Source organism: Narcine bancroftii, chromosome 1 (genome assembly GCF_036971445.1).
Source record: "Narcine bancroftii isolate sNarBan1 chromosome 1, sNarBan1.hap1, whole genome shotgun sequence".
In the NCBI taxonomy this organism is placed as follows: Eukaryota; Metazoa; Chordata; class Chondrichthyes; order Torpediniformes; family Narcinidae; genus Narcine; species Narcine bancroftii.
The window spans coordinates 422,154,096-422,178,288 of NC_091469.1; the positions used below are offsets into that span (position 1 = coordinate 422,154,096).

Genomic DNA, 24,193 nt, shown 5'->3' on the forward strand with positions numbered 1-24,193 from the left:
TTCTTTCTGCCTAACCTGCAAGATACTCCAGCATCCTCTTTTATTTCAAATATCCAAGAAGTTCAATGTTAGGTGTCTCAGAATTTCAACATGTTTACTCCTTTTCCCCCATCTTCATTTTTACATCAGACAACATATTGCAACAGATGCTGGATTAGAACATTTGATCTCAGAACTATTCTCGTAAACCCCATCGCACCCACCTCTTCCTGCACACTGGTATAAAAAACTGTCATATTTTCAGCATTACTTAACCCTTTATGGTATCATGAAAAGTTTCAGTGTGATTAAAAGTAACTATTCCTCTTTTATGAGGTAATAATTCTAGAGTAATAATTTCCAGAGAGTAATTAGCATAAAGTGGATGTAAACCCACACTCCTGTAAGACCTGAGGATCCTAGTTCAGTCCTCAGCCAGGTTGCAATAAGAGTCTACTCAGAAACAAAAGCTGAGGAAGAAGAAATACATGCACGTTAATGGATTTCAATGGACAAAGGCTTTTTAGTAATAGTCATCCTGGTTTTAGAACTGGGAGGTCATGTCTCACAAATCTAATCGAGTTTTTTTAAGAGGTAACCAAGAATGTTGACTGGGGCAGAGTAATAGATGTTGTATATATGGATTTTAGGAAGGCATTTGATATGATATAAGTGTTTGGCCTGGAAGTCAGCCTGAAGAAAACTGAGGTCCTCCATCAGCCAGCTCCCCACCATGACTACCAGCCCCCCCACATCTCCATCGGGCACACAAAACTCAAAACGGTCAACCAGTTTACCTATCTCGGCTGCACCATTTCATCAGATGCAAGGATCGACAATGAGATAGACAACAGACTCGCCAAGGCAAATAGCGCCTTTGGAAGACTACACAAAAGAGTCTGGAAAAACAACCAACTGAAAAACCTCACAAAGATAAGCGTATACAGAGCCGTTGTCATACCCACACTCCTGTTCGGCTCCGAATCATGGGTCCTCTACCGGCATCACCTACGGCTCCTAGAACGCTTCCACCAGCGTTGTCTCCGCTCCATCCTCAACATCCATTGGAGCGCTTTCATCCCTAACGTCAAAGTACTCGAGATGGCAAAGGTCGACAGCATTGAGTCCACGCTGCTGAAGATCCAGCTGCGCTGGGTGGGTCACATCTCCAGAATGGAGGACCATCGCCTTTCCAAGATCGTGTTATATGGCGAGCTCTCCACTGGCCACCGTGACAGAGGTGCACCGAAGAAAAGGTACAAGGACTGCCTAAAGAAATCTCTTGGTGCCTGCCACATTGACCACCGCCAGTGGGCTGATATCGCCTCAAACCGTGCATCTTGGCGCCTCACAGTTTGGCGGGCAGCAACCTCCTTTGAAGAAGACCGCAGAGCCCACCTCACTGACAAAAGGCAAAGGAGGAAAAACCCAACACCCAACCCCAACCAACCAATTTTCCCCTGCAGCCGCTGCAACCGTGTCTGCCTGTCCCGCATCGGACTTGTCAGCCACAAACGAGCCTGCAGCTGACGTGGACTTTTACCCCCTCCATAAATCTTCGTCCGCGAAGCCAAGCCAAAGAAGAAGACATGGTAGGCTGCTGTGAATGGATAGATCGCATGGGATCCAAGGAGAAATAGCAAAATAGATAGAAAATTGGCTTCAAGGTAGAAAGCAGAGTAGTGGAAGGTTTTTTTTTCAGACTGGAGGCCTGTGATTAATGGTGTTCCTCAGAGTCCAATCCTGGGCCTATTTTTGTTTGTCATTGACATCAATGATTTAAATGAAAATGGACATAGCATGTAGCAAGTTTGTGGATGACACTAAAGTGGTATTTTCATAGTGAAGATGGCAGCACGATCTTGATCAGTTGGCCAGAAGAATGGTTGTTGCAATTTGAGAGATCTAACATGGGAGAGATCTACACAGTGAATGGTAATGATGTATGGTAATAGAGCAGAGGGATCGAGAAATACAGGTACATAGTACCTTGAGAGCTACAATCCAAGTATATAGGGTAGTCAAAATGACTTTTGGCACATGGGCCTTCATCAATCAGAATATTGAAGTTGAGAGGTCATGTTGTATTTGAGTAGAAGTTGGTGAGGTCCCATTTGGAGTATTGTATTCAGTTTTGGTCACTGTGCCAGAGGAAAGATGTCCCCAAGCTGGATAGGGTGCAGAGAAGATTTATGAGGATAGGGATTGGGGGGGGGGGGTGGGGGGGTTACTGGGGTATAGGGAGTTACTGAGCAGCTTTGGGCTTTATTTCTTGGAGAACAGGAAGATGAGGAGTGATCTCATGAAAGGAATAGATCAGGTGAATGCGGAGAGTCCTTTTCCCAGAGGAGGAGGTTCAGTAGCCAAAGGGACATATGAGGGGGAAAGATATCACAAGAACCTGTGTAGAACGTTTTTTAAAGAGAGAGTGGTGGGTATATGTAATGGGCTGCTGGAAGAGGTGGCTGAGTTAGGTGCTATTGCAATGTTTAAGAAAAAAATTGCAAGATTCATGAGGTGGATGGGTGTAGATGAGCCAAATGCACGCAAGTGGAACTAGTGTGTTTGGGACATTTTGATTGGTGTAGGCAAGTTGTGCCAAAGGCAACGTAGTCGCACTGCATGACTCTTGTCCAGCTATCTCAGAAACTGAATTTTTCATGGCGAGCAGCTTTTTTTCATTTACAAACCATACTGCTTCTCATCAATGGCTCTCTTAAGAACATGTGCAATCATGGATACTAATGAGTATTTAGTATCAGAGTTGAAGGCACACTCAATGAATTCAAAATGGCTTATCGTAGTAAAAAAAAATGTCCCAAAGGAGATTCTCAAACTGAAATGTCGATTGTCTCTTTCCCTTCACAGACCAGCTTGATTCATTGTGTTCCACAAGCAGTTTGTTTTATGTTCTGTAGTCTCATATGACTCATCATAATATTTTGATGATATTTAGTTAGTTATATTTATAGTAATTCTATTTAGTTAGCAGCTCCAAATGGCCATTGTTTCACATGATGAAGAAATGTACAGATCATCATCAGATATAGGAATAAGATCAGACTGTTTTGGACTTTCATCATTCTCAACGTCAGGTGTAATCTTTCAGCCCATTGCCAATTTCCTGCACTGTCCTATGTCCCTTGGTTTCTTAACATAACAACAATTACAGCACGGAAACAGGCCATTAGGCCCTTCTAGTCCGCACCGAACCAAACCCCCCTCTCTAGTCCCACCTCCCTGCACAATGCCCATCACCCTCCATCTTCTTCTCATCCATATACCTGTCCAACTTTTCTCCGCCGCCACTATTTCTCCCGGAAGCTCATTCCACATGGCTACCACTCTCTGAGTAAAGAAGTTCCCCCTCATGTTACCTCTAAACCTCTGCCCCTTAATTCTTAACTCATGTCCTCTTGTTTTAATCTTTCCTCCATATCTAGAACTCAGTTAGGCTATGACTTAAGTGAATTATACTGAGCTTGCATACCCTCCAGGGAGAGAATTCCAAATAGTCACCACCCTCTGCATGAGGGTCTTGTGTGGCTGAATCCTTACTCTGAGCCAGTAACCACCAGTTCTAGACTTCTAAGATAGTGGTAACATTCTCTGTCTCTCTCACCTCTAAAACATTGTGGGAATATCATACATTTTAATGAGATCTCCTTTCATTTATATAATCTGTAGATAGTACAAGCTTAGTCCATTCAGCTCTCCTGAAACAACAAATTGGTCATCTCTATTTCAAGAATGTTCTTCCTTTGATAAATAAACTATAATTGTGTTCAGTGATCCAGATGCAGACTCAGTGAGGTCCTTCAGAATTACAATAGGACTTCTTTACTCCTGTATTTAAATCCTCTTGTAGAAAAAAAGAACATACTACTTGATTTCCAAACCATTTGTTGCACCTGCTCATTTCAGTAACATGTCCAAGGACATTGAAGCCCTTTTGAACATTGACATTACCTTATCTCTCACTATTTAAAAAATGTTCTACTTTTCTGCAGCAACAACAATCTGCTGGAGGACCTCAGCAGGTTGAGTATCATTAGTGAAAGAAAGAGAATTGTCAATGTTATCGGCTGGTGTCCCTCATCAAAATCCTTCAACCCTTTCTGCTTCTGTTTTGTGTACCAAAAGTGGACAACCTCACATTTTCCAAATTGTACTGCGTATGTCACGTACGTTTCTATTCAATGAATTGGGTCAGTATTCTTTTTTTGTGTACCATGCTCGCACGTCATGTTCCCATCTAATTTTATTATCGTTAGCAAATACAGAACATGACATTTGATCCCTCAACAAAATCATTGATAAAGATTGTGAAGAGCTTAGGCCCAAATACCAATCCTTGCAAGTGCCCAAATAGGCACATTCATTTAAAGGTTTTTACTTTGTATATTATTTAATGTGAATGTTTATTTTTATATTGCAGTTTATTTACATTTCTTTCTTTGTTTACATTTCTATTTTTTTGTATATGTATCTTTTTTCTTGAGTACAGTTTTTTTGCACAACCAAGTGGTAATTCTGCCTGGCCTGCAGGAAAAAGAATCTCAGGGTTGCTTGTGATGTCACGCATATACAGGTACTCTGAATATTTGGGATATTTATCTGTATAGCCAAACTCAAGACTCTCCACTATCATATAGTTCCTGCAAAAGACACATATAATTAGATCTGCACAACAATGTACAGTTATTCCTCGACGTACGTCCGAGTTCCGTTCTGACCGACTGATTGTATCTCAAAATAGACGCGTCGGAAATGTGTTAGCATGACATGTAGAAGTCGTAAATCAAGTAAATTTTCAATTCCAAATTGAGTGTCTTTCTCAGTTTCTTGACGGATCTATCAGCAGGGGACGGGTTTTCCTCTTGGTCATCATCTTCTTTAGCGAGTTTACCAAATGGCAACTGAGAGACAGCCATTTTTCTTTCAGTCGTATGTACGGATGGTCGTAAGTCGCATAGGTCATAAGTCGGGAAGAGGCTATATTTCAAAAATGAAGATAGCAGCAGAAACCTGCAGTTTTGTCAGCATTGCACAGGAGAATGAATCAGGGAAACAATTCACTCTTAAAGTAAGAGAGGTTTTCCTGGCTCTGCATTAGGTAGCATGGACATGGACTCTTATTCATCTCGTGGAGCTGGCCTGACAGACTGAAATCTTTTAGAATGCAAACCTCCTTCTCCTAAGTCAACAGTACCAAATTAATGGCAGGGGTGAAACAAAAAAGTCTGCAGACAATTGAATTGACAAAGACCTCGCTTTCCTGATCAGCCCTCATATTGGCTATATCTGAGTTGGTGCAGTGTGATATTCTTCGACTGCTAAGAGCTGATGCCATCATCTCTTTCTGCTCCACAAATGACATTTTTTTGCTTTAAAGGCACAGTAGGCTACAACTTTGATCTTCCATCCCAGCCTTTTTGAGGAAAGCCTAAAAAGAAAAAAAAAGTGCATGTTAAATGTTTCATTGCTGATATTGAGATACAAGTATTATATATTATCATCAAACATTCCTAAATAAATTCAAGTGACACCATATAGTATATCCATAATAAGAACTTCTGGAGGCAGAGGCCGTGGACCACAGAGTACACTTCAATGGTTTGAATCATATATCACACAAAATTGGTGGTCACTCATCTCACACATAGGACATCACTACCGAAGTTCTTTAGGGCAGTGTCCCAAGTCCAACCACCTGCTGTTGTTTCATTAAAATCTTTCCTTTTAACATAAAGTCAGAGAGTGGGAATGTTCATTGATGATAACACAATATTCATTCTGTAACACTTTGGCAAAAGGAGCAGTGCATGCCTATACACAGTAAGACCCAAACAACATTCAGGTTTAAGGAGATAAGTAGCAAGAAACACTCACCACAAAAGTACTCGGAACTGACTTTCTCCAACAAATGAGAGTCTGTCCACCAACTCTGGATGTTCATCCCCTGCTGTCAATGTCTAGGGGTGACTATTTTACAGGGACTAAGTTTCTGTCTCTGCAAGAGTAGGTCAAACGCAGAGTATCCTGTGTCAACAAACTCACCTGACATGCCAAAACTTTTACAGCATCTTCAAAGACCAAGACAGGAGCAGGATATACTACTCATCATTTGCTGGATGAGTGCTTTTTTAACTATACTTGGGAAGCCTGATATTATCCAGGATAAAACACATTCACTGCCATACATATTCATTCCCTTCAACATTGTGATTGCACTGTACCAACTACAACATTCATTCCATTAATACAACACCTCTCAAATACTCAGCCTCTGTTCGAAAAAGGATAGTTTATTCATGGGAACACCATCTTTTACAAGTTTTCCTTCAAGTGAGTATAGCACAGGATCAGTTCTGAAAATATTAAAGGATGGAATTGGCCTAAAAGGCCATTGTACTACTTGTGTTTGGAGAAACTTGTGTGGCTAATTTTTGTGGAAAGGATACAAAGAATGCTACCATTTCAATCATTGCATTCCCATTCCAATTTACCACTCCCTTTTGAGGTGTGTTTTCCCTCTTTCCTCCCTGCAATCTCTGCTCCCAATACAGTTTAATAACTTTGGGCATAGAGTATAAGCATACAGATACTGCAGTAAATACTTCTAAAGCAAAAACTGCAGTAAAGTCCGAAGGAGATTTATTCAAATTATATCAGCAACAAGGGATTCAGATATATGGGGAGGGCATAAAATAGTTTTTGGTTTTCTTTGAGCAGAGAACATATTAGCTTTTCTTCTTAGGTTGAAAAGGTATTTGACAATGGTGTTTAAACATTAGGAAGGATTTTAATCTTTATGATAACAAGAATTCATAAACAGAAGACAGTTTTGAGGAATTTCACAAATAAAACAAGGGAGACAAAGAGATAATATATAATTTGACTCTCAAATTTTATTGCTTCAAGTGGTGATAGAAGCAAACTCAATTATTGCATTGAATTGATGTTTGATAAAGCCTGAAGGAAAAAAAGCTGGAGGAATTGAAGTAATTGTAGTCTTCTATGGAGCTAATACATGGAGTTGCAGGGAGTAAAAAAGGAAAGAAGGAGAACACATCTCAAAGTGGAGTGGTAAATAGAATGGGAGTGCAAGGATTGAAAATGGTACCGTTATGTATTCTTTCCACCAAAAGTATTAAGACAGTTCCAAAAAAACAAGTCACTCAAATGACATTAAACAAATTGCAAGAGGAACTCAATGGGTCAAGCAGCATTTGCAGGGTAAAGGATATGTCGATGTTTCAAGTCAAGACTCAGCATCGGGACTAAGAATGGAGAGAAAACCAGCCAGTGAAAAGAAGAGAGGGTAAGACAAGGACCAATTGGTGTTAGATGGACTAAGGGTGGCTGAAGGATATAGATGAATATGGGGGGGGGGGGGGGGATGGGGGGGGAGTGGCCATGTTTTAACATTAGGGAGGGCAAGCACATTAAAAAAAAAGCGCCCTAATCACTGTTCCCTCCAAGCTGCGGCGTGCACACACATTTTGCAACCAGTGTACAAAGGAAATTAATGTGCGCTGCTTGCACATGGAAACTGTTTGTCAATGTGGTGATGTAATTACACAACTCAAGAGGAGAGGTTATAACAATAACTCTTTACTATTATTTACATGTTATTGGGAGCTCTGTGCATGGACTCCATTGAACTAACTGCCCATCCAACTGGAGCTTGCACTTGCGCAGACTGCTACCACGAGTACGGTGGCTGCAACGCGGTTGCAGCGGGTGCTGAGCAACTGGTCTACATCCCCTTTCATACCAAATAATTTTAAATTCATTATACATTTTTATTTTGTATTTAACATCAAAACACAAGGAACTTAAGGAAGATACAGTTTTAAAGGAAGTTCATAATTGTTATTTGTTTCTAAGATCAAAACATAATAAAAACACATTATTTAACTATTTTACTTTTTTAAAAATATTTTATTTTAATTTTTCCAAGACTAATTTAGAACATTATATATCATATAAATAGTATTTTAAAATTATAGTCTCATATGATTGCCCAAATCTCCCCCTCCCCCAACTGCTAATGTGAAATATATTGTCCCAAGAAGAAAGGGTCCATATCTTCAGGAATTCAACGCTATTAAGCTAACTATTTTATTTAAACCTTTTTGGGGAAGTTAATTATATCCTTAATCCATTATAATTCAAATAAGGTTGCCATATTTTAACAGACACATCATATTTCTTTCTAAGATTATGTTTTATTTTCCAGGTGGGCACAACATATTCCAACGAATAATAAGTAGGTGGGAGTTGGACTTCCATGTAAACTATTTTACATTTTAAACGTAAAATTTAAGAAATTGTGCAAAGTCAGTCTCCGAACCCTCCCGTCGGCCTATCTCACACTGGAGCTTCCGATGTCACAGATCCGAACCATTCCCTCTGCCTACCTTACACCAGAGCTCCTGATGACCTGACTCCGAGCCCTCCCCTCAGCCTACCACACACCGGAGCTCCCGACTCCGAACCCTCCCCTCAGCCTACTGCACACAGGAGCTCCCAAAACCCGACTCTGAAACCTTCCCTTGGCCGACCTGATCAGTGGAGCACAATTTGTATCTAATGAATTAAGTTTTTAAATAAAACATTTTACTCACAGATCTCCGTTTTCTTCAAACATAAATCAAATATTGTTTTGTGGCAATTCATGCAAGTGTGGCATGCAAACCATGACATGCAATCCCCAAACCATGCCAGCTAACAGCTGAAGGGCAGAACGTGCCCAATCAGCAGGGATCTTACATTGTTGACACCCAATTGACTGGAGGTACACTAGGAGATCTGCGGGTTATTGCATAATTGGATTTCTTGCCCGTTCTTCTTGTTGGCAGCTACCATGGAGGAAACCCATTCGCTCAGGTCTGAAACCAGAGTAATTACCCTCAACTTCTACAACTCCAGCTCAGCCTTGATTTTGTCCTTCATGGTCACAGGCATGCAATGCACTGGACAAACCACAGGTCTTACTTCCAGGTCGAGCCTCATGGAATACATTACCAGCAACCTCCCAAGCTCATCTGAGATCACTTTATTCTGAGAAAATTTTCTGTGACAAATCGTCTTCAGCAGGGGATACTTGGTGAATGTCTCTACTAAACAAGATGAGTTCCATGTCCATACATGCACTTAGGTCATGCAGAGGCATAACATACTCATGGGCAATGAAGAATATCTGTAAATATAACTATCCTTGTAGATGGCACTGCAGCCTCACCATGCCAATGATTTTGATCTGGCTGCCCCCATATGCCACTAGACTTGTAGACTTGGCACATGCCTTGATCTGTTTCCCTCTTCTTACTCGACTGAACGTCTTCTCCAGCATGATGTTGCACTTGGCTCCTGTGTTGACCTTCATTTCTGCTGCCTTGCCATTGACCTTTATGGTTACGTAAGTTTTATTATTTCCCCTAATCTGTGTTTCTGTTGAGTTCACTGCCATCTGCAATGTCAACCCATTGACGAAATATGTTTATTCTGTGTTGCTTTCATCCTGTTCGAGCTCTAGATGGTAAATTGTCTTTCTAAGTCTGGGCCTAGTATTGATCTGCTGCTGGATCTGCAGCATCTTTTGAAATGGTTCCACTTTCTGCTGGCTGAAAGATGGACACATTTCTTTTCTCGCTGCCTGGTCACCTCCGCAGTTGTTGCACTCTGCAATGATGTGGTTTGGTCTGGCTGGCTCTTGCTCCTGGTCTCCAGCCATTGTTTCTTTGCAGATCTTGCCTGGATTGCATCAATGCTCGTGGTAGGCTGCTTTGGAGAGGCTAACCTCTTGCTATTCTCCTCAGTCATTTCATAAATCAGACAGGTAGAGATGGCCTTTGCTAGCATTTAAGCCACTGTCGTGCAGAACCACTGTCCTCTTGCTGTCATTACAAATGCCACCAACCATCCTGTCTCACAGAGCATTCCAAAGTTGCAGGTCTTAACTTTTAATCGCTGACATATGAATTGATCGATTCACCAGGCTTTTGATCTCTTGTATTAAATTTGCGCCTTTCCATCGTGATATTCACCTGTGGATTGCACATTTTTCTAAATTTCTTTTTCAAGCACTCAGGGTCCTCTCTTGATTCTGCTGAACTGAGAATCAGCTCCCCTTCACGCACTTCACTCACATAAATGAATGATCTCTCCATGTCTATGGCTTCCAGACTTGCCAAATTTAATAAAGTGTATGCTCTGATGCGGGCAGGCTTGTCACTATGCACTGCTGCAATAACTATATTGTACTCTTGTTTGAAAATACACCAGTTCTCAGCAACGTTTCCCTCGAAGATGAGTGGGTCGGGCCATCTGAATCTATCCGCTATGGTGACTGCTGTAATGTGGTGCTAATTCCTCACTTGCAAGATGACTGGGAAATCTCAAGCTCGTGATCCCACTTCTGACACCACGTTTGTCGATGTGGTGGTAGTAACAACACAACTCAAGAGGTTATAACAATAACTATTTACTATTATTTAAATATTAGGGGGAGCTCTGTACATGGCAGCCATATCGTTCCTGGACTCCATTGGACTGCCTTCCCAACTGGAGCTCACGCATGTGCAGACCACTTCCAAGAGTACGATGGCTGCAACACGAACCTTTAGGGAAGAGGTGAAAGGCAAATGGAACCAGATAGGGTCAGGAGTTTGGTGTGCTAAAGTATAGGATAGAACCAGGATAGGGAAGGTGAAGAATGAGATAGGGGAGCAAAAATGGGAGGACCAGAGGAGGATTAGAAGTGGAAAAATAGGAGGCAACATCAAAGCTAAAAGTTGTCTGAATTTAGAAAATTTGATTGGGCCATGGACTACCAGGAAGAATTTGAGGTATTATTCCTCTAGTTTGTGTTGGAATTTTGAATTACAAAGTAAATTGAAATGTCATGCCACCATGCGTATCATAACCTTCCTATACTTGCATGCTATTTGCACTTGAGTTCCTCCAGTCGATTGTATTTAGCTGTAGATTCCAGCATCTGCAGTCTCCTGCATGTATGATATTAAGTTTCATTAAATTGTTTACTAACACAAATCATCCCGTCAGAAAGAAGTAGTATGATACTTAAGGATTTGTTTACAAAATGTAGGTGACACTGGTCAACACCAGCATTTTTTGTCCAACCCTAATTTCATGGTAGTAAACTGTACTCTTGAACTGTAACCTTTGTGATAAAGTTGATCCCACAGTATGGACAGATGGAAAGACATCTTCAAGTGCTTTTCATCTGAATCAGGATTTATTGTCATGAACAAGTCATGAAATGCGTTGTTTTGCAGCAGCGTCACAGGGTAAACATTCAGATTATCTTAAAAGATTTCTGTTAAAAAAATTAAAATAATAGTGCACAAAATTTAAGGTAGTGTCTTTGGGTCATTGATTATTCAGGAATCTGATGGCATGAGGCATTTCAAATATTTGCCATTTTTTTGTAATTTTTTTTATTTTTCACACTATAAACCATACTGACCAAAATACATACAGACATTTTACTCTTGAATATATATAGTGTCATTTTCTCCCCTTTTTTCCCCTTCCCTTCCCTCCCTCTCCCCCCTTCCCATTTATTCAAAGTTCAATCTATAAGATACATTAAACCCGTTAAACAATGTCGTTACTTAATAAAAATAAACAAGAAATTTTTGTCTTTTACTTTTACAAACTAGGTCAGTTCATTTCATTGTCTTCTCGTTCTGTCATTTTAGGTGGTGGAAGTCCATGGTAGGATTTCTCTATTGTGTTTCATGTATGGTTCCCATATTTGTTCAAATATTGTGATGTTATTTCTTAAATTATATGTTATTTTTTCTAATGGAATACATTTATTTATTTCTATGTACCATTGTTGTATTCTCAAGTTGTCTTCTAATTTCCAGGTTGACATAATACATTTTTTTGCTACAGCTAGGGCTATCATAATAAATCTTTTCTGTGCTCCATCCTAATCGAGTCCAAATTCTTTATTTCTTATATTACTTAGAAGGAAGATCTCTGGGTTTTTTTGTATATTGCTTTTTGTGATTTTATTTAATATCTGGTTTAGATCTTTCCAAAATTTTTTCACTTTCTCACATGTCCAAATTGCATGTATTGTTGTTCCCGTTTCCTTTTTGCAGCGAAAACATCTGTCTGATACTGTTGGGTCCCATTTATTTAACTTTTGGGGTGTGATGTATGGCCTGTGTAACCAATTATATCGTATCATGCAAAACCTCGTGTTTATTGTATTTCTCATAGTTCCGGAGCATAGCTTTTCCCATGTTTCATTCTTTATCTTTATGTTTAGATCTTGTTCCCATTTTTGTTTCGGTTTACAGTTTGTTTCCTCATTCTCCTTGCAGTTTGATGTACATGTTTGTTATAAATCTTTTAATTATCATTGTGTCTGTAATCACATATTCAAAATTGCTTCCTTCTGGTAACCTCAGACTGTTTCCCAATTTGTCCTTCGTAGGTTTTCAGTTGGTGGTATGCAAACCTTGTATCGTGAGTTATATTATATTTGTCCTTCATTTGTTCAAAAGATAATAATTTATTTCCCGAAAAACAATTTTCTATTCTTTTGATCCCTTTTCTCTCCCATTCTCTGAAGGAAAGGTTATTTATTGTGAAAGGGATTAGTTGATTTTGTGTCAATATTAATTTTGGTAGTTGATAATTTATTTTATTCCTTTCTACGTGAATCTTCTTCCAAATGTTGAACAGATGGTGCAATACTGGTGAATTCCTACGTTGCACCAATTTTTCATCCCACTTATATAGTATATGTTCAGCTATCTTCTCCCCTATTTTATCTAGCTCTAATCTGGTCCAATCTGGTTTTTCCCTTGTTTGATAAAAATCTGATAGGTATCTTAATTGTGCTGTTCAACTGTATTAAAATGAACATCTTCCAAGGATACAAAACCTATTTCAATCATTACCAATTCACCTAACAGAGAAATTCTTCAAGGAGCTTAAGAAAATAATAAGGAAATTCTTATGGAAAGGGGGGAAACCAAGGATAGCACTAGATAAATTAACAGAATGATACAAACAAGGAGGCTTACAATATTTGCCATTTCTTTCTACAGGGTTTTAAATATCAACTTAATAGTTGCATATCTTTAAAATTTTTAACCATACATGCATTCAAATATATTTCAAAATACAAATATAATATATCGAGTATCAAATACATGATGATTATGCCTGATATCTTTAAAATTGAATCTTTTTTCATTCACTATACTAACAAATATTACTGTTTTAGTTTGGCTATTGGTTTATATAAACTCGAGTCTTATTAAATGTGATGGTAAATGCTCAACATAAATCTGTTGCTAAAGAAACCATTCAGGGTCCAACTAATCTTGAACTTCATATGTTTTTGTTTCATCTTTACTTACCCATCCTCCTATACCTTTTGCCGTCCACATTCAACTGTCTGCATTATCATTTTTCTCATCCATTCTCCCCTCATTCTAACAAATTTTACTGTTCTCTCTGACATTTTCTCTAGAGCTTAATACCATACTTCTCCAAATCTGATGAAAGGTAATTGGCCTGAAATGTGTTCAGTTTTGTTTTCTCTTTCTGTCTGTCTCTGTATCTCTTTCCCTTCTCTCACTAACCCCTTTTACACAGCTGTTAAAAGACAGGAATTAACTGCCTTTTAACCACTTCATCCACCTGTATAAATGCAATGAAGATGGGATGGAGGGGTCATTTTCATCCCATGTCTGATACTATCAAGGTAGGTAGTATCAGAGCCAATGTGTTTCGCAATTGCTTCTGTTTAAAAGGGTTAGCACTGTGTAATGCTACAGGACCCACCTCCTTTTGCTCCAGGATGCCAGCTTGCTTGTGTAAAAGGTCGCACTGACCCGGCATTTCTTGGTTTAGTGTGAACAACCCAAGCTGTCTTTCACAAACCAATTAAGTTGGTTTTCTGTGTAAATGTTTTCTACCTCCCCCTTTCCCCCCTCTCTCTCTCCCCTTCCCAATCCTCTCTCTCCCCATGCTTCTCCCTCACCTCTCCCTCCCCATTTCTTTCTTTCTCTCCCTTTCATTGATTTTCTCTTTCTCTTCTATTGTCTCTCTTTTACTTATATTTATGTTCCTTCCAGACATATCACTTCTTACTAACAAGACTTGACTTCTGTTTCTCCAATTGTACATCATTATTTGTACAGTGTACTTTTTGTCTGTACCTAATCAGTTTTAAGATTTATTGTCAGAGTACATACACAACATCACATACAACCCTGAGATTCTTTTACTGTGGGCGAGGCAGAATTACCACATAATGGTAGTGCAAAAAATCCTCAATATTAGCATATAAGTGTAAACAAATAAAGAACTATAAACAGATAACAAATGTAAACAAACTGTGTGCAATGCCGAGAGAATTTAAAAAAATCAATAAAGTGCACAAGTAAGAGTTCTTAAATGAGTTCCTGATTGAGTTTATTGTTGAAGAGTCTTATTGTGGAGGGGTAGCAGCTGTTCCTGAACCTAGTGGTGCAAGTCTTGAGGCACCTATACCTCAAGAAAAACAGTTCACTCACTTGTCTGGTAGGGTGACCAATTCTGACAGGACATTTTTGGAGGGATATATTCAGCAATTTAAAGAGAAGACACAAAAGTTGCAACTGCTAGAACCTTGAGCAACCAAAGAATGGTTAGAATAATGGAGCTGGTTAAATAGGATCTGTGTAGAAATGGTTATTCTACATTTTATATCAAGACACTCTGTCTAGACTAAAGGAATAGGGGTGATATTACATACATAAAGGGGTAAAGAAGCTGGAGAGGGGCTCAGAAATGATAGGATATAGAACAGATGGTGTGAGAAGTGGAGAGACATGTAGCAGGAAAAACTAAAGATCCCAGGTATAAAACAAAAAGTAAGAGGATCAAGAACGATACAAGGAAAATTTTTTTTAAGTGATATGTGGCTGGAATTAGAAAAGCAATGCCTAAAGTTGTGGCCTTTGAAATGGAAATGGATAAATGTATGAAGGCTTCAGTGAAAGGGGGAGAAAGCAGGAGTGCCGAAAGAATAGGTAGAAACAATGGAACTAAATGGCAGTGGGTGCGGGTTACCCAAAATTAGAAAAATCTATATTGATGCCACTGGGTTTAAAGCTGTCTAAGAGGAATATGATGTATTGTTAAAATTTGCATTCAGTCTCATCCTGACAGTAGATGAGGCTGATGACAGATATTTCTGTGTAGGAATGGTTGGGAGAGTAAAAGTGGTCAGTTGCATGAAGCTCAAGTTTAGAACCACAAAGAGAGCATGGATGTTTGGCGAAGGGGTCACCCAGTTTTTGTTTTGGTCTCACCAATGTGGGAGAGGCCACACAGTGTACACAAAATCTGGTGGGAGAGGCCACACAGTGTACACAAAATCTGGTGGATTAGTAGATTTAAGTAAAGCATTGATACCTCTTGATTGTCAAGGGTATTTTTTAATTCTCAGAGGTCCATTTGACTTTGAACTTTTATATAGTTGGCAAGAAATGTTTAAAATTAAAATTGACACTTTGTTTCTTAATTTGTATGTAGAAATTAAACAGGACCTGTTTCTAGAAGAATATAAACAGAAAATGCTGGAGATATTGAGTATTTTGAGCAACATTAGTGGAGAGGGAATCAGTGATTCTTCATCAGTATAGATCAGGGGTCAACAAACTTTTTAAACCATCAACCTCTTCATGGAATCCTTGATCTCTCATCAACCTCCAATCATATAAAATAAATAAATAAATATTATCAATTATGAATTTATCTATAGCCTAGACATTTATCGATCCCTTGGATAGTTCCATTGACACCCCCCCCCCACCCGGGTCAAAATAGACCACTTTGCAGACCCCTAGTATAGATGGAGGTTCATGAACCTGAAACTTTTAATGGCTTCTTCTGCTATCTAGCCTGACAAGTATATGTGGCATTTTCTGTTTTATTTCAGATTTCAATTAATCTGCAGTATTTTATATTTGTACTTCTAAAGACCCTTTCACACTTGCATCCCACTAAATTGGCCATTCAGTGTCCCAGGATAGGAATGGCAGTTTGGCTTTTCACACTTGACCACTCTTAACTGGGACACTTCATGCATTCACACTTACAAGGAGCCATCCCCAGGGTTAGGACTGTTCTACTGGTGATGTCATGATGTATTGAGTGATGGTGGATCTGCCTCAAATCTTGATCCAAGTATTATGAACTTGTATTCAAACAAAATTAATCATGCCTAATTATAACATAATTAAGCTTTATGTACAGCACAGTATTAGCCCTTTAGCCTCTTGTTGTTGCGCTGACCTATATAAACCTTTATAGGGGACTGTGGGAAAGTGCTAGCAATGAATAGCAATAGCAGACAATTTTTAAATAGCGTGGCAAAATTATTAGCACTAAAGTGTACATTTTAAACAGCGTGGATTAGTTGGTAGTGCTATCATGCACAATATAAAAATACCCTAGAAAAACCGATGATGGACATATGCCCTATAGCGCTACGAACTTTCCCACATTGTTTAAAAATTGTCTGCTATTTACTATATATTTCCTCTCTCTTTCTCTCTCTCACCTGCTGTAACTTTCCCATGGCAAAGTTTATACCTTCATTTTAATTTTTCCTTCCTTCTCGTTCCTGCACTCACACAAAAACTTCGGTCATTTCTATCCCAGAATGCAATTGCCCATTCTATACTTGCCTGATTGCAACACCGGCATCTGCAGATGCCGGGGACTGTACTAAGAGTCGATCCCCGGTGTGAGATGACTGTGGTGATATCTAATTACACCACTAGGTCACCAGGACCTTGTATATAAAGCAGTCCAGATCTACAGTCTAGCCTTCCAGGTTTGTCTTGCAGGGAGACAAGTCCTCTTAGTGTATATATTAATTTATTAAAGCTGTCTTATAGTCGCACTGCTGTTGTGGTTATTGTCAGTACAATGACGTCATCTCATGCTAGCATTGAAAAGATTTTGCTTTCACACTGGACCCTGTTCAGACTGATTGGCCTTTAATTCCTGGGACCACTTGCAAGTGTGAAAGGGGTTACAGATAGACCAGATAAACATTGAAAGTGGAAATATCTAATAGCATGTATTTTCATCTTATTTTCCAGTTTGCCGCAGCTACTTCCAGTGAGGCAGAGGAATGGGTTGAGCAACTTCAGTTTGTATTAAAAGGTTGGTATTAAATCAGATGTGGAACCAATACAACCGCTGGATCATGTTCAAATTAATGTATCCAACACTTTCTTACACCTCTGTAATCACTTCACCCCACTGTCTCTATGTTTATATTCATGCTGATCATCTCCCAGCAACCTTGCGGCCTCACTTCCACAGCTGTCCCACAAGCAGACCAGACCTCTAGATGACACATTGTGAATTATTGCCCTGAGAAACTTTGATTGCTTGATTGTCAGAAGCCTGCTAATCAGAAGAATATGAACATAAGAAATAGGATGAATAAGCTATTCTACCCTTAAGAATGGTCCTGCATTCCACAAGATTGTGACTATTCTTCACTTTCCACACCATGTTCATATCCTCTGATTTTCAGAAATGTATTGATTTATAGTCATGGCATTTTTATAGTTGATCATATTGAGCTTTTATTCAGTGGTGGCCAGGTGTTGATAATAGAGCACTCACAAATGACAATGCTATTTAATGTCAAGGGTAGGTAATTAAACTGTCTCTTGTTGCCATGGCTGTAGCCTGATACTTCAGACGACATAACCTACCATGTGATCAGTACGTATCTGAATAGTGTTCAGGTGTTGCTGCACACAGACAGGGGTTGCTTCCTTTCCTGAAGACTTCTTGATAACTTGCATGCACCTGTTTTAATCAATTTCTTTTCCACATACGGACACATTAATAGGGAATCCCTTTGTCATCCATCATGAATGAGAGATGAACAGGTCAGGCTCCTGGTCGAGAGGCAACAAGGATGCTAGTTACAAACTGTGTTTGTTCTGGTAGTACACAATTAAATGTGAATTTTTCACAAAAATGGTGCTGAAAATTTTAACATACATACATAACATACATAACAATTACAGCACGGAAACAGGCCATTAGGCCCTTCTAGTCCGCACCGAACCAAACACCCCTCTCTAGTCCCACCTCCCTGCACAATGCCCATAACCCTTCATCTTCTTCTCATCCATATATCTGTCCAACCTTTTCTTAAATAATACAATTGACTCCGCCGCCACTATTTCTCCCGGAAGATGATTCCACACAGCTACCACTCTCTGAGTAAAGAAGTTCCCCCTCATGTTACCTCTAAACCTCTGCCCCATGCTCTCTTTGTGGTTTGAACTGTGAGTTGAATTTGTTTGATATTATTAAAGTAGTAAATAATTTTTGGGCATTAAAGGGTCTTGGCAGGTGTGATCGTGCAGTTCTGATGCCTGATCCTTAATGTGGAATAATGAACAAGAATAATATGCGTTTCACAGGGGATATACTACCAAAATTTTACCAGCTGCTGCTTCTGAAGAACAGGACAAGTAATGCACTGCCAGTGGCTGTCAAATAATACTTTGGCAATTAATTTTCATGGATCTGGTATCTTCTGGATTAAGATAGACTTAGTTGTAAAATTTCATTTTTCCATCCACTATGATGTAAAATGAGCCTTTCAGTCAAATAAAGTAGCGTTCTCTTATTAGAAGCTACTACTGGATTTTTTTCTGGCTTCCTTATTGTGAAGGATACCAATGGCTGAATGTCAACTCTGTTTACAATGGAATTTTTTTTAAATTCCATTCCCTCAACTTGCTACTGCCATGCAAACTTATGCAAATCAGTGGTTATTACCTGCAGCGCCTCTATGGTCTTTCAAACTCTGCACAGCGCTGCAAGAGCCATTTTGTCAGCAAATTTCCTTGTGGCCTTGCAAAATGTTATGCTTTTGCATATCTGTACATTTCTCTTTTGAAAACAGTGATTGGATCTTTCACCATTGTATCAAACAGTGAATCCTGGATAGGTCATGATGTGAAGCTTTACCTGATATTACTCCTGGCTCATCTGCCATTCGATTTAAACCTCGCTTCTCCAGTTTCATTAGATGTAGTGCAATGCAGAAAAGTGCAGGAAAAACTCAGCAGAACACACAGCATCTAAAGGAAGTAAAGAGTAACCACATTTCGGGCTTGAGCCCTGCACCAAGGTATGAGCAAAAAGCAGACCTGATTAAAAAGGAGAGGGAGGTAGGAGCAGGGGGAGGAGTAGACTGCCCCTCTCCCATCTTCCTCTCCACCCCTATCTTTTTTATACAGATGTCTGCCTGCTTTTTGCTCTTAGTTTGATGAAAGGCTCAGATCCTTTACTTCCCACAGATGCTGCGTGGCCTGCTGAGTTTCTCCAGCATTTTTATGTATTACACTTCTCTCGTTTCAACTCCATCTCTTCAGTCGAATCAACACTTTTGTCCTCTCTTTTCTAAAGAGCACAATCCCAGCTTTTCCGTTTTATCCATTAATTAATATTCCTTATTTCTGGAATCAATGTGGTGCATTTTTCCTCTCAAAGGCCTTCACTGTCTTTTTCACAGTGTGGTAACCTGAGTTTAAATAGTATGCTAATTACAGCTATATCGAGATGCTGAACCTTCAGATCGGAACACTTGTACACCAAGGCCATTATAATTTATCTTTTCTAATTCTTTTTTCTGCAAATTCTATTTATCATTCCCAGAAATGAAAACTAAGACATTGATAAGCACATTGAACCTTTTGTAGAAAACTTCAAAAAGTATCAAAAAACCTCAGTTTTGGAAAATGAGTTGTTCAGAGAACATAATATTTGCTGTCAAGTATACATGTTAAAGGCATGAAAACATTGATGATCTGAAGTGAAACTTCCAAAATATAAACAATAATTATTGAGAAAATGCATTTTGCTTTTACTTTTGCTAACTCTTGGCACAGAGATAGCATACTGCTACACTCCCTCCCACTACCAGTCTGGTTTCACTTATAATACTTAGTCGAATGAATAAAAGTTTTCAGGATCAATGATCTACTGGACTTTACACATAGGCAACTAGTGTGTTGCTGAGTGAGTGCTTTGTGATTTTGGGTATTATTTTTGCAAGAAGCATTAAATTGTAACCCCGTTATCTTATTTTGAATGTTCAAAAGGAGTGAATGATCTAATTGAACAAAAAAAGCATAAATTACTCCTTGGCCTAAAACCAGTTTCTCATTTTCATTCTTTTCCCAAAGTGTTGTTTACTCCCAACCCCAATATCACATATTCTCATACTGAGTGATGCCCTGGTTTTCTGTAAATGTTGATCTATTACTATTGATCAGGATGCGGATAGAAATCATATATCTGTTACATTTTCTTTTAATTTGCTCATGATTTAACAAAACCTAATACTTTTTTTTTGTTCAAAAAGACAGAGAATCTGGTGTGATTCCAGTGGATAATGATGATGAAGAAATGTATGATGATATAGACCCAGAAATTAAAGATGTAAAACCTAGCTACAAACCAATAGATGAAGACATTTACGAAGAGCTTCCAGGTTTGTGTTTTTAAAGTAGTAATTTTTGAAATGAACAAAATATTCAAAATTCTCAGGAGAGATATGAAAAACTGGTTGTATTAAACAATTCAGCAATTTTTAGGTTCACACCAGGAGGAAGAAAAAAAAATGGCCTATCTACAGAGATTGAGTTATTTGGAGGAAATCACACTTTATGATTTGGAGCAAAGCTGTTGGATCCAGGGATCTGTGGAATATTGCTGGTGATTTATTTAAAGCACAAGACTCAAAAGTAGATTTTAGTGAATAATCTAAATAATTTGTAGAAATAAATGATGTTTGTGAATCATCTATTTAGTGTCCAGTTAGCAACCTCTTCAAGAGAAAAGGCAAGTAAACGAGAAAACCTGCAGATACTATGGTCTAGGGCAGAGCACAAAATTGGTGGAGAAACTCAGCAGGTCATACAGCATCTATAGGAAGTAAAAGCAGTTAAGTTTTCTGCCTGAGCCTTTCCTCATGAGACATACTTCTGGAAAAAAAAACATGGGGACAGAGAAGAGGAAGGGAGAAGAACACAGGTTAACAGGTGGGACCATAGAAGAGAAAAGCTGAGAAGTGATGGGAAGGGCAAAGAAATATAGCTTTAGCTTTCTAATAATTGAAAGAAAGAAAGGTCTAGGAAGGGAGACATAGGGAGGAAAGAAAGAGAGAGTTAAACAAGAAGATCTTCAGGCTGAGTGCAAAACATAAACCTACTGGATAAACTCAACAAGTCATGCAACATCCATAAGAAGTAAAGGGTAACCAGTGGTTTACTTGATGAAGAGGAGGCCAGGCTCGAAACATTGGTTACCCTTTACTTCTTATGAATGCTGTGTGATCTTTTGAGCTTATATACATTTGGACGTTGCAGGGAAGGAAAGAGACGCTGGACACTTGATGCTGTCTGGTTGTAGACAGCCAAGACAGAATACAAGGTACTCTTCCTCCAATTCGCAGGTGTGTTCAACTTGGCAGTGCTCAAGTACCATTGAAAATAGTGTACTTAGAATGTCATTGGGTTTGTTTTGAATTTCAAATTTGTTCAGTTTTCATTTTGCACCAATAATAGGTGCCCACACCTAGTGTGCTTGGTGTTTATGTTCTTTGATATTACTTTCTTTCATATATGATTTATTTCATTATTATAACCTGACAATGCATTAAATATCAGCACATCAGCTAAAGGAGAAATTTTGAACCCTTTTCCAATGACTATTCAACTTTGGACTAAATTCATATTATCTACTACATCTGGTGCTTCTACTTCAATGAGACTGAATACAGACTGGGAGATTATTTCATTGAGCACATTCGCACTGTCCACTTTAATAGCAAGGACCTGCCAGTGGCCAACTATCTCAGTTCCACATACCATTCCCACACTGACATATCTACTCTTGGCCTCACGCACTGCCAAAACAAGGTTACTCATAAATTGGAGGAGCATCACCTTGTATCCCATAGGCACTCTCCAACCAGAAAGCATTAACTTAAGCTTTTCCATTTTCTGTGAAACCCCCTCCCCCGAGACTCTCTTTCCCTCTGTCTCCCTTCTTCCAACTCCCCATCTCCTTCTCTTTCCTTTACTACCAGTGAGCTATCCCTCCCCAAGCACCCCATCACCAGCTTTTTTTCCTCCCACTTGTATCCACCTATGACCTCTTGTTAGTCTGAGCTTCTCTCCCTGCCCCTTCGTCCCTCCTCTCCTCCAAAGTTCCAACCTTTTTATTCAGGAGCCTGCCTTTCTTTTGCTTGTTATGAGCCCAGAAGACCCCAAAACCCAGTAGCAATAGATATTCACCAACATAAATGGTTACTTAAACAAAAGTTCCTTTTAATTATCTTTAAACATGAAAATAGAATCAAACTTTAACTTATCTCTATTGACTTACTTAATCCCCTTCTAATTCTAAGCGCACGTGTATGCAATGTGTGTGTAAGTTCAGAAAGGTTCTTTGGTTCACAGTCCAATCTCACTTCTAATTTCTCCAAGTTCACTGGTTGCAGCCAATTCTTATACTGTGCACAGAATTTAATATTTATAAAATTCACCAGGCTTTGGCACTTGCAAGGTAAATGGTTACCGCTCAGGAAGATTCTTATCAGTTTTCAGAGAGAGATTTGTTGTTCCAGGACATCCAGAACTGATGTACTTCCATCAGTCACCTCAGTGTCTTGCTGACGAAACTTGCCCGATGATAACTTCTTTCTTTCAGGTCACCAGAGTTCCTTTTTGTTTCTTTTATTCCAAGTGAAAGATTAGACAGCCAGTCCTCTCCTCTTGCATGAACCACAATGGCTTTGACCAGGCCGTCATTCAAAAGGCTTTCCACAAGCTTGCTAGCCTGTCCTGTTCCAGTCCCAGCTGCTTCTGCTGACTGTAACACTGTACAAATGATCTCTATCTCTCTCTCTCTGACACAGAGAGAAAAGTCTGTTTGATTCTCTCTGCTTGCAAAACCACATGTCCCTCCTGGAACAGCAAGTTTTCTTCAGACAAATCTGTGGCTCCAGCAAGATCTTTCATCTGTTGCCTTATGTAAACAACAATCCATTAGTGAAGTCTCCTGAGCACTCTTCAAAACTCTTGCAAAAGCTTTGAGGCCCCGATATGTCTAGCATGGGGCAGAGTTACAGTATTTTAAATAAGATCTGTTTTAAAGTGTTTGTATGTAACCTACTCTAACAAACCTTTCCCAATTTATCTCCCAAAAACATATCTATATACTCTGTCACATGCTCTTACCATGACAAAGGGCACAGGCCTGAAACATTGGTTACCCTTTACTTTCAATAGATGCAGTGTGACCGCCTGACTTTCTCCTGCACTTTCGTGTATTACACTCAACCCAGCATTTCCACACTCTTGTTTAGAACCTACTTAGCATCATCAGGGTATCATCTCCCAGACTATCATGGACCTCATCACTTCAGGTGATTTTCCCTGCCATTGTCTCTAACCTGATAGGTCCCCAACCCCATTCTGTTTTTATCTTCTACCCAAAATTCATAAACATAAGTGCCCTATAAACCATTGTTTCTGCCTGCTCTTGTCTCACCAAACTCATCTCCTCATATCTCAAACCATCTGATCTCCTATCATCAAGTCCTTTACAATTGGTGGCATGATTGATGCAGGGGTTAGCACAGTCCCTTTATAGCACCAGTGATTGGGACCAGACTTGGGTTCGAATCCCACACTGACTGTAAAGAATTTGTACATTCTCTCTGTTTTCTCCAGGAACTCTGGTTTCCTCCCACCATTCAAAACATACCATGAGCAAATTGGGTGGCACGAACCTGTGGGTCAAAATGGCCCGTTACCATGCCGTATGTCTTTTAAAAAATGACATTTGGAACACCATTCATACTCTCCACCTCTTTGAAGAATTCCAATAATCTGGCCCCCCAACCTGCTCATCTTGGTCATTGATATGCATTCCCTGTATACATATATCCATTAGGCAGGCTTCAGATTGAATAGGCTTTCACTTCCCATCTTCCAACATTCTCCTTTGCTTGGTAGAATGTCATCCCTCTAAACAACTTCGGGAGTAACCATGGGCACACACATGAGCCCCAGCTATGCCTTTTTTTTTGTTGAGCTTGTGGAACATTTCT

The 24,193-nt window shown here is 39.3% G+C and overlaps 1 protein-coding gene across 2 annotated transcripts in view; it reads left to right on the forward strand.

Annotated features, from left to right (window-relative positions):
• The window catches only part of skap2 (src kinase associated phosphoprotein 2), a 308,759-nt gene that overhangs the window by 187,913 nt on the left and 96,653 nt on the right, over positions 1-24,193 (forward strand). For both annotated transcript variants that reach the window (XM_069914125.1, XM_069914126.1), the window contains 2 exons: positions 17,136-17,199; positions 20,438-20,566. In XM_069914125.1, coding sequence (XP_069770226.1) covers positions 17,136-17,199; positions 20,438-20,566 — 193 coding nt within the window. The remainder of the gene's footprint in view (positions 1-17,135; positions 17,200-20,437; positions 20,567-24,193) is intronic.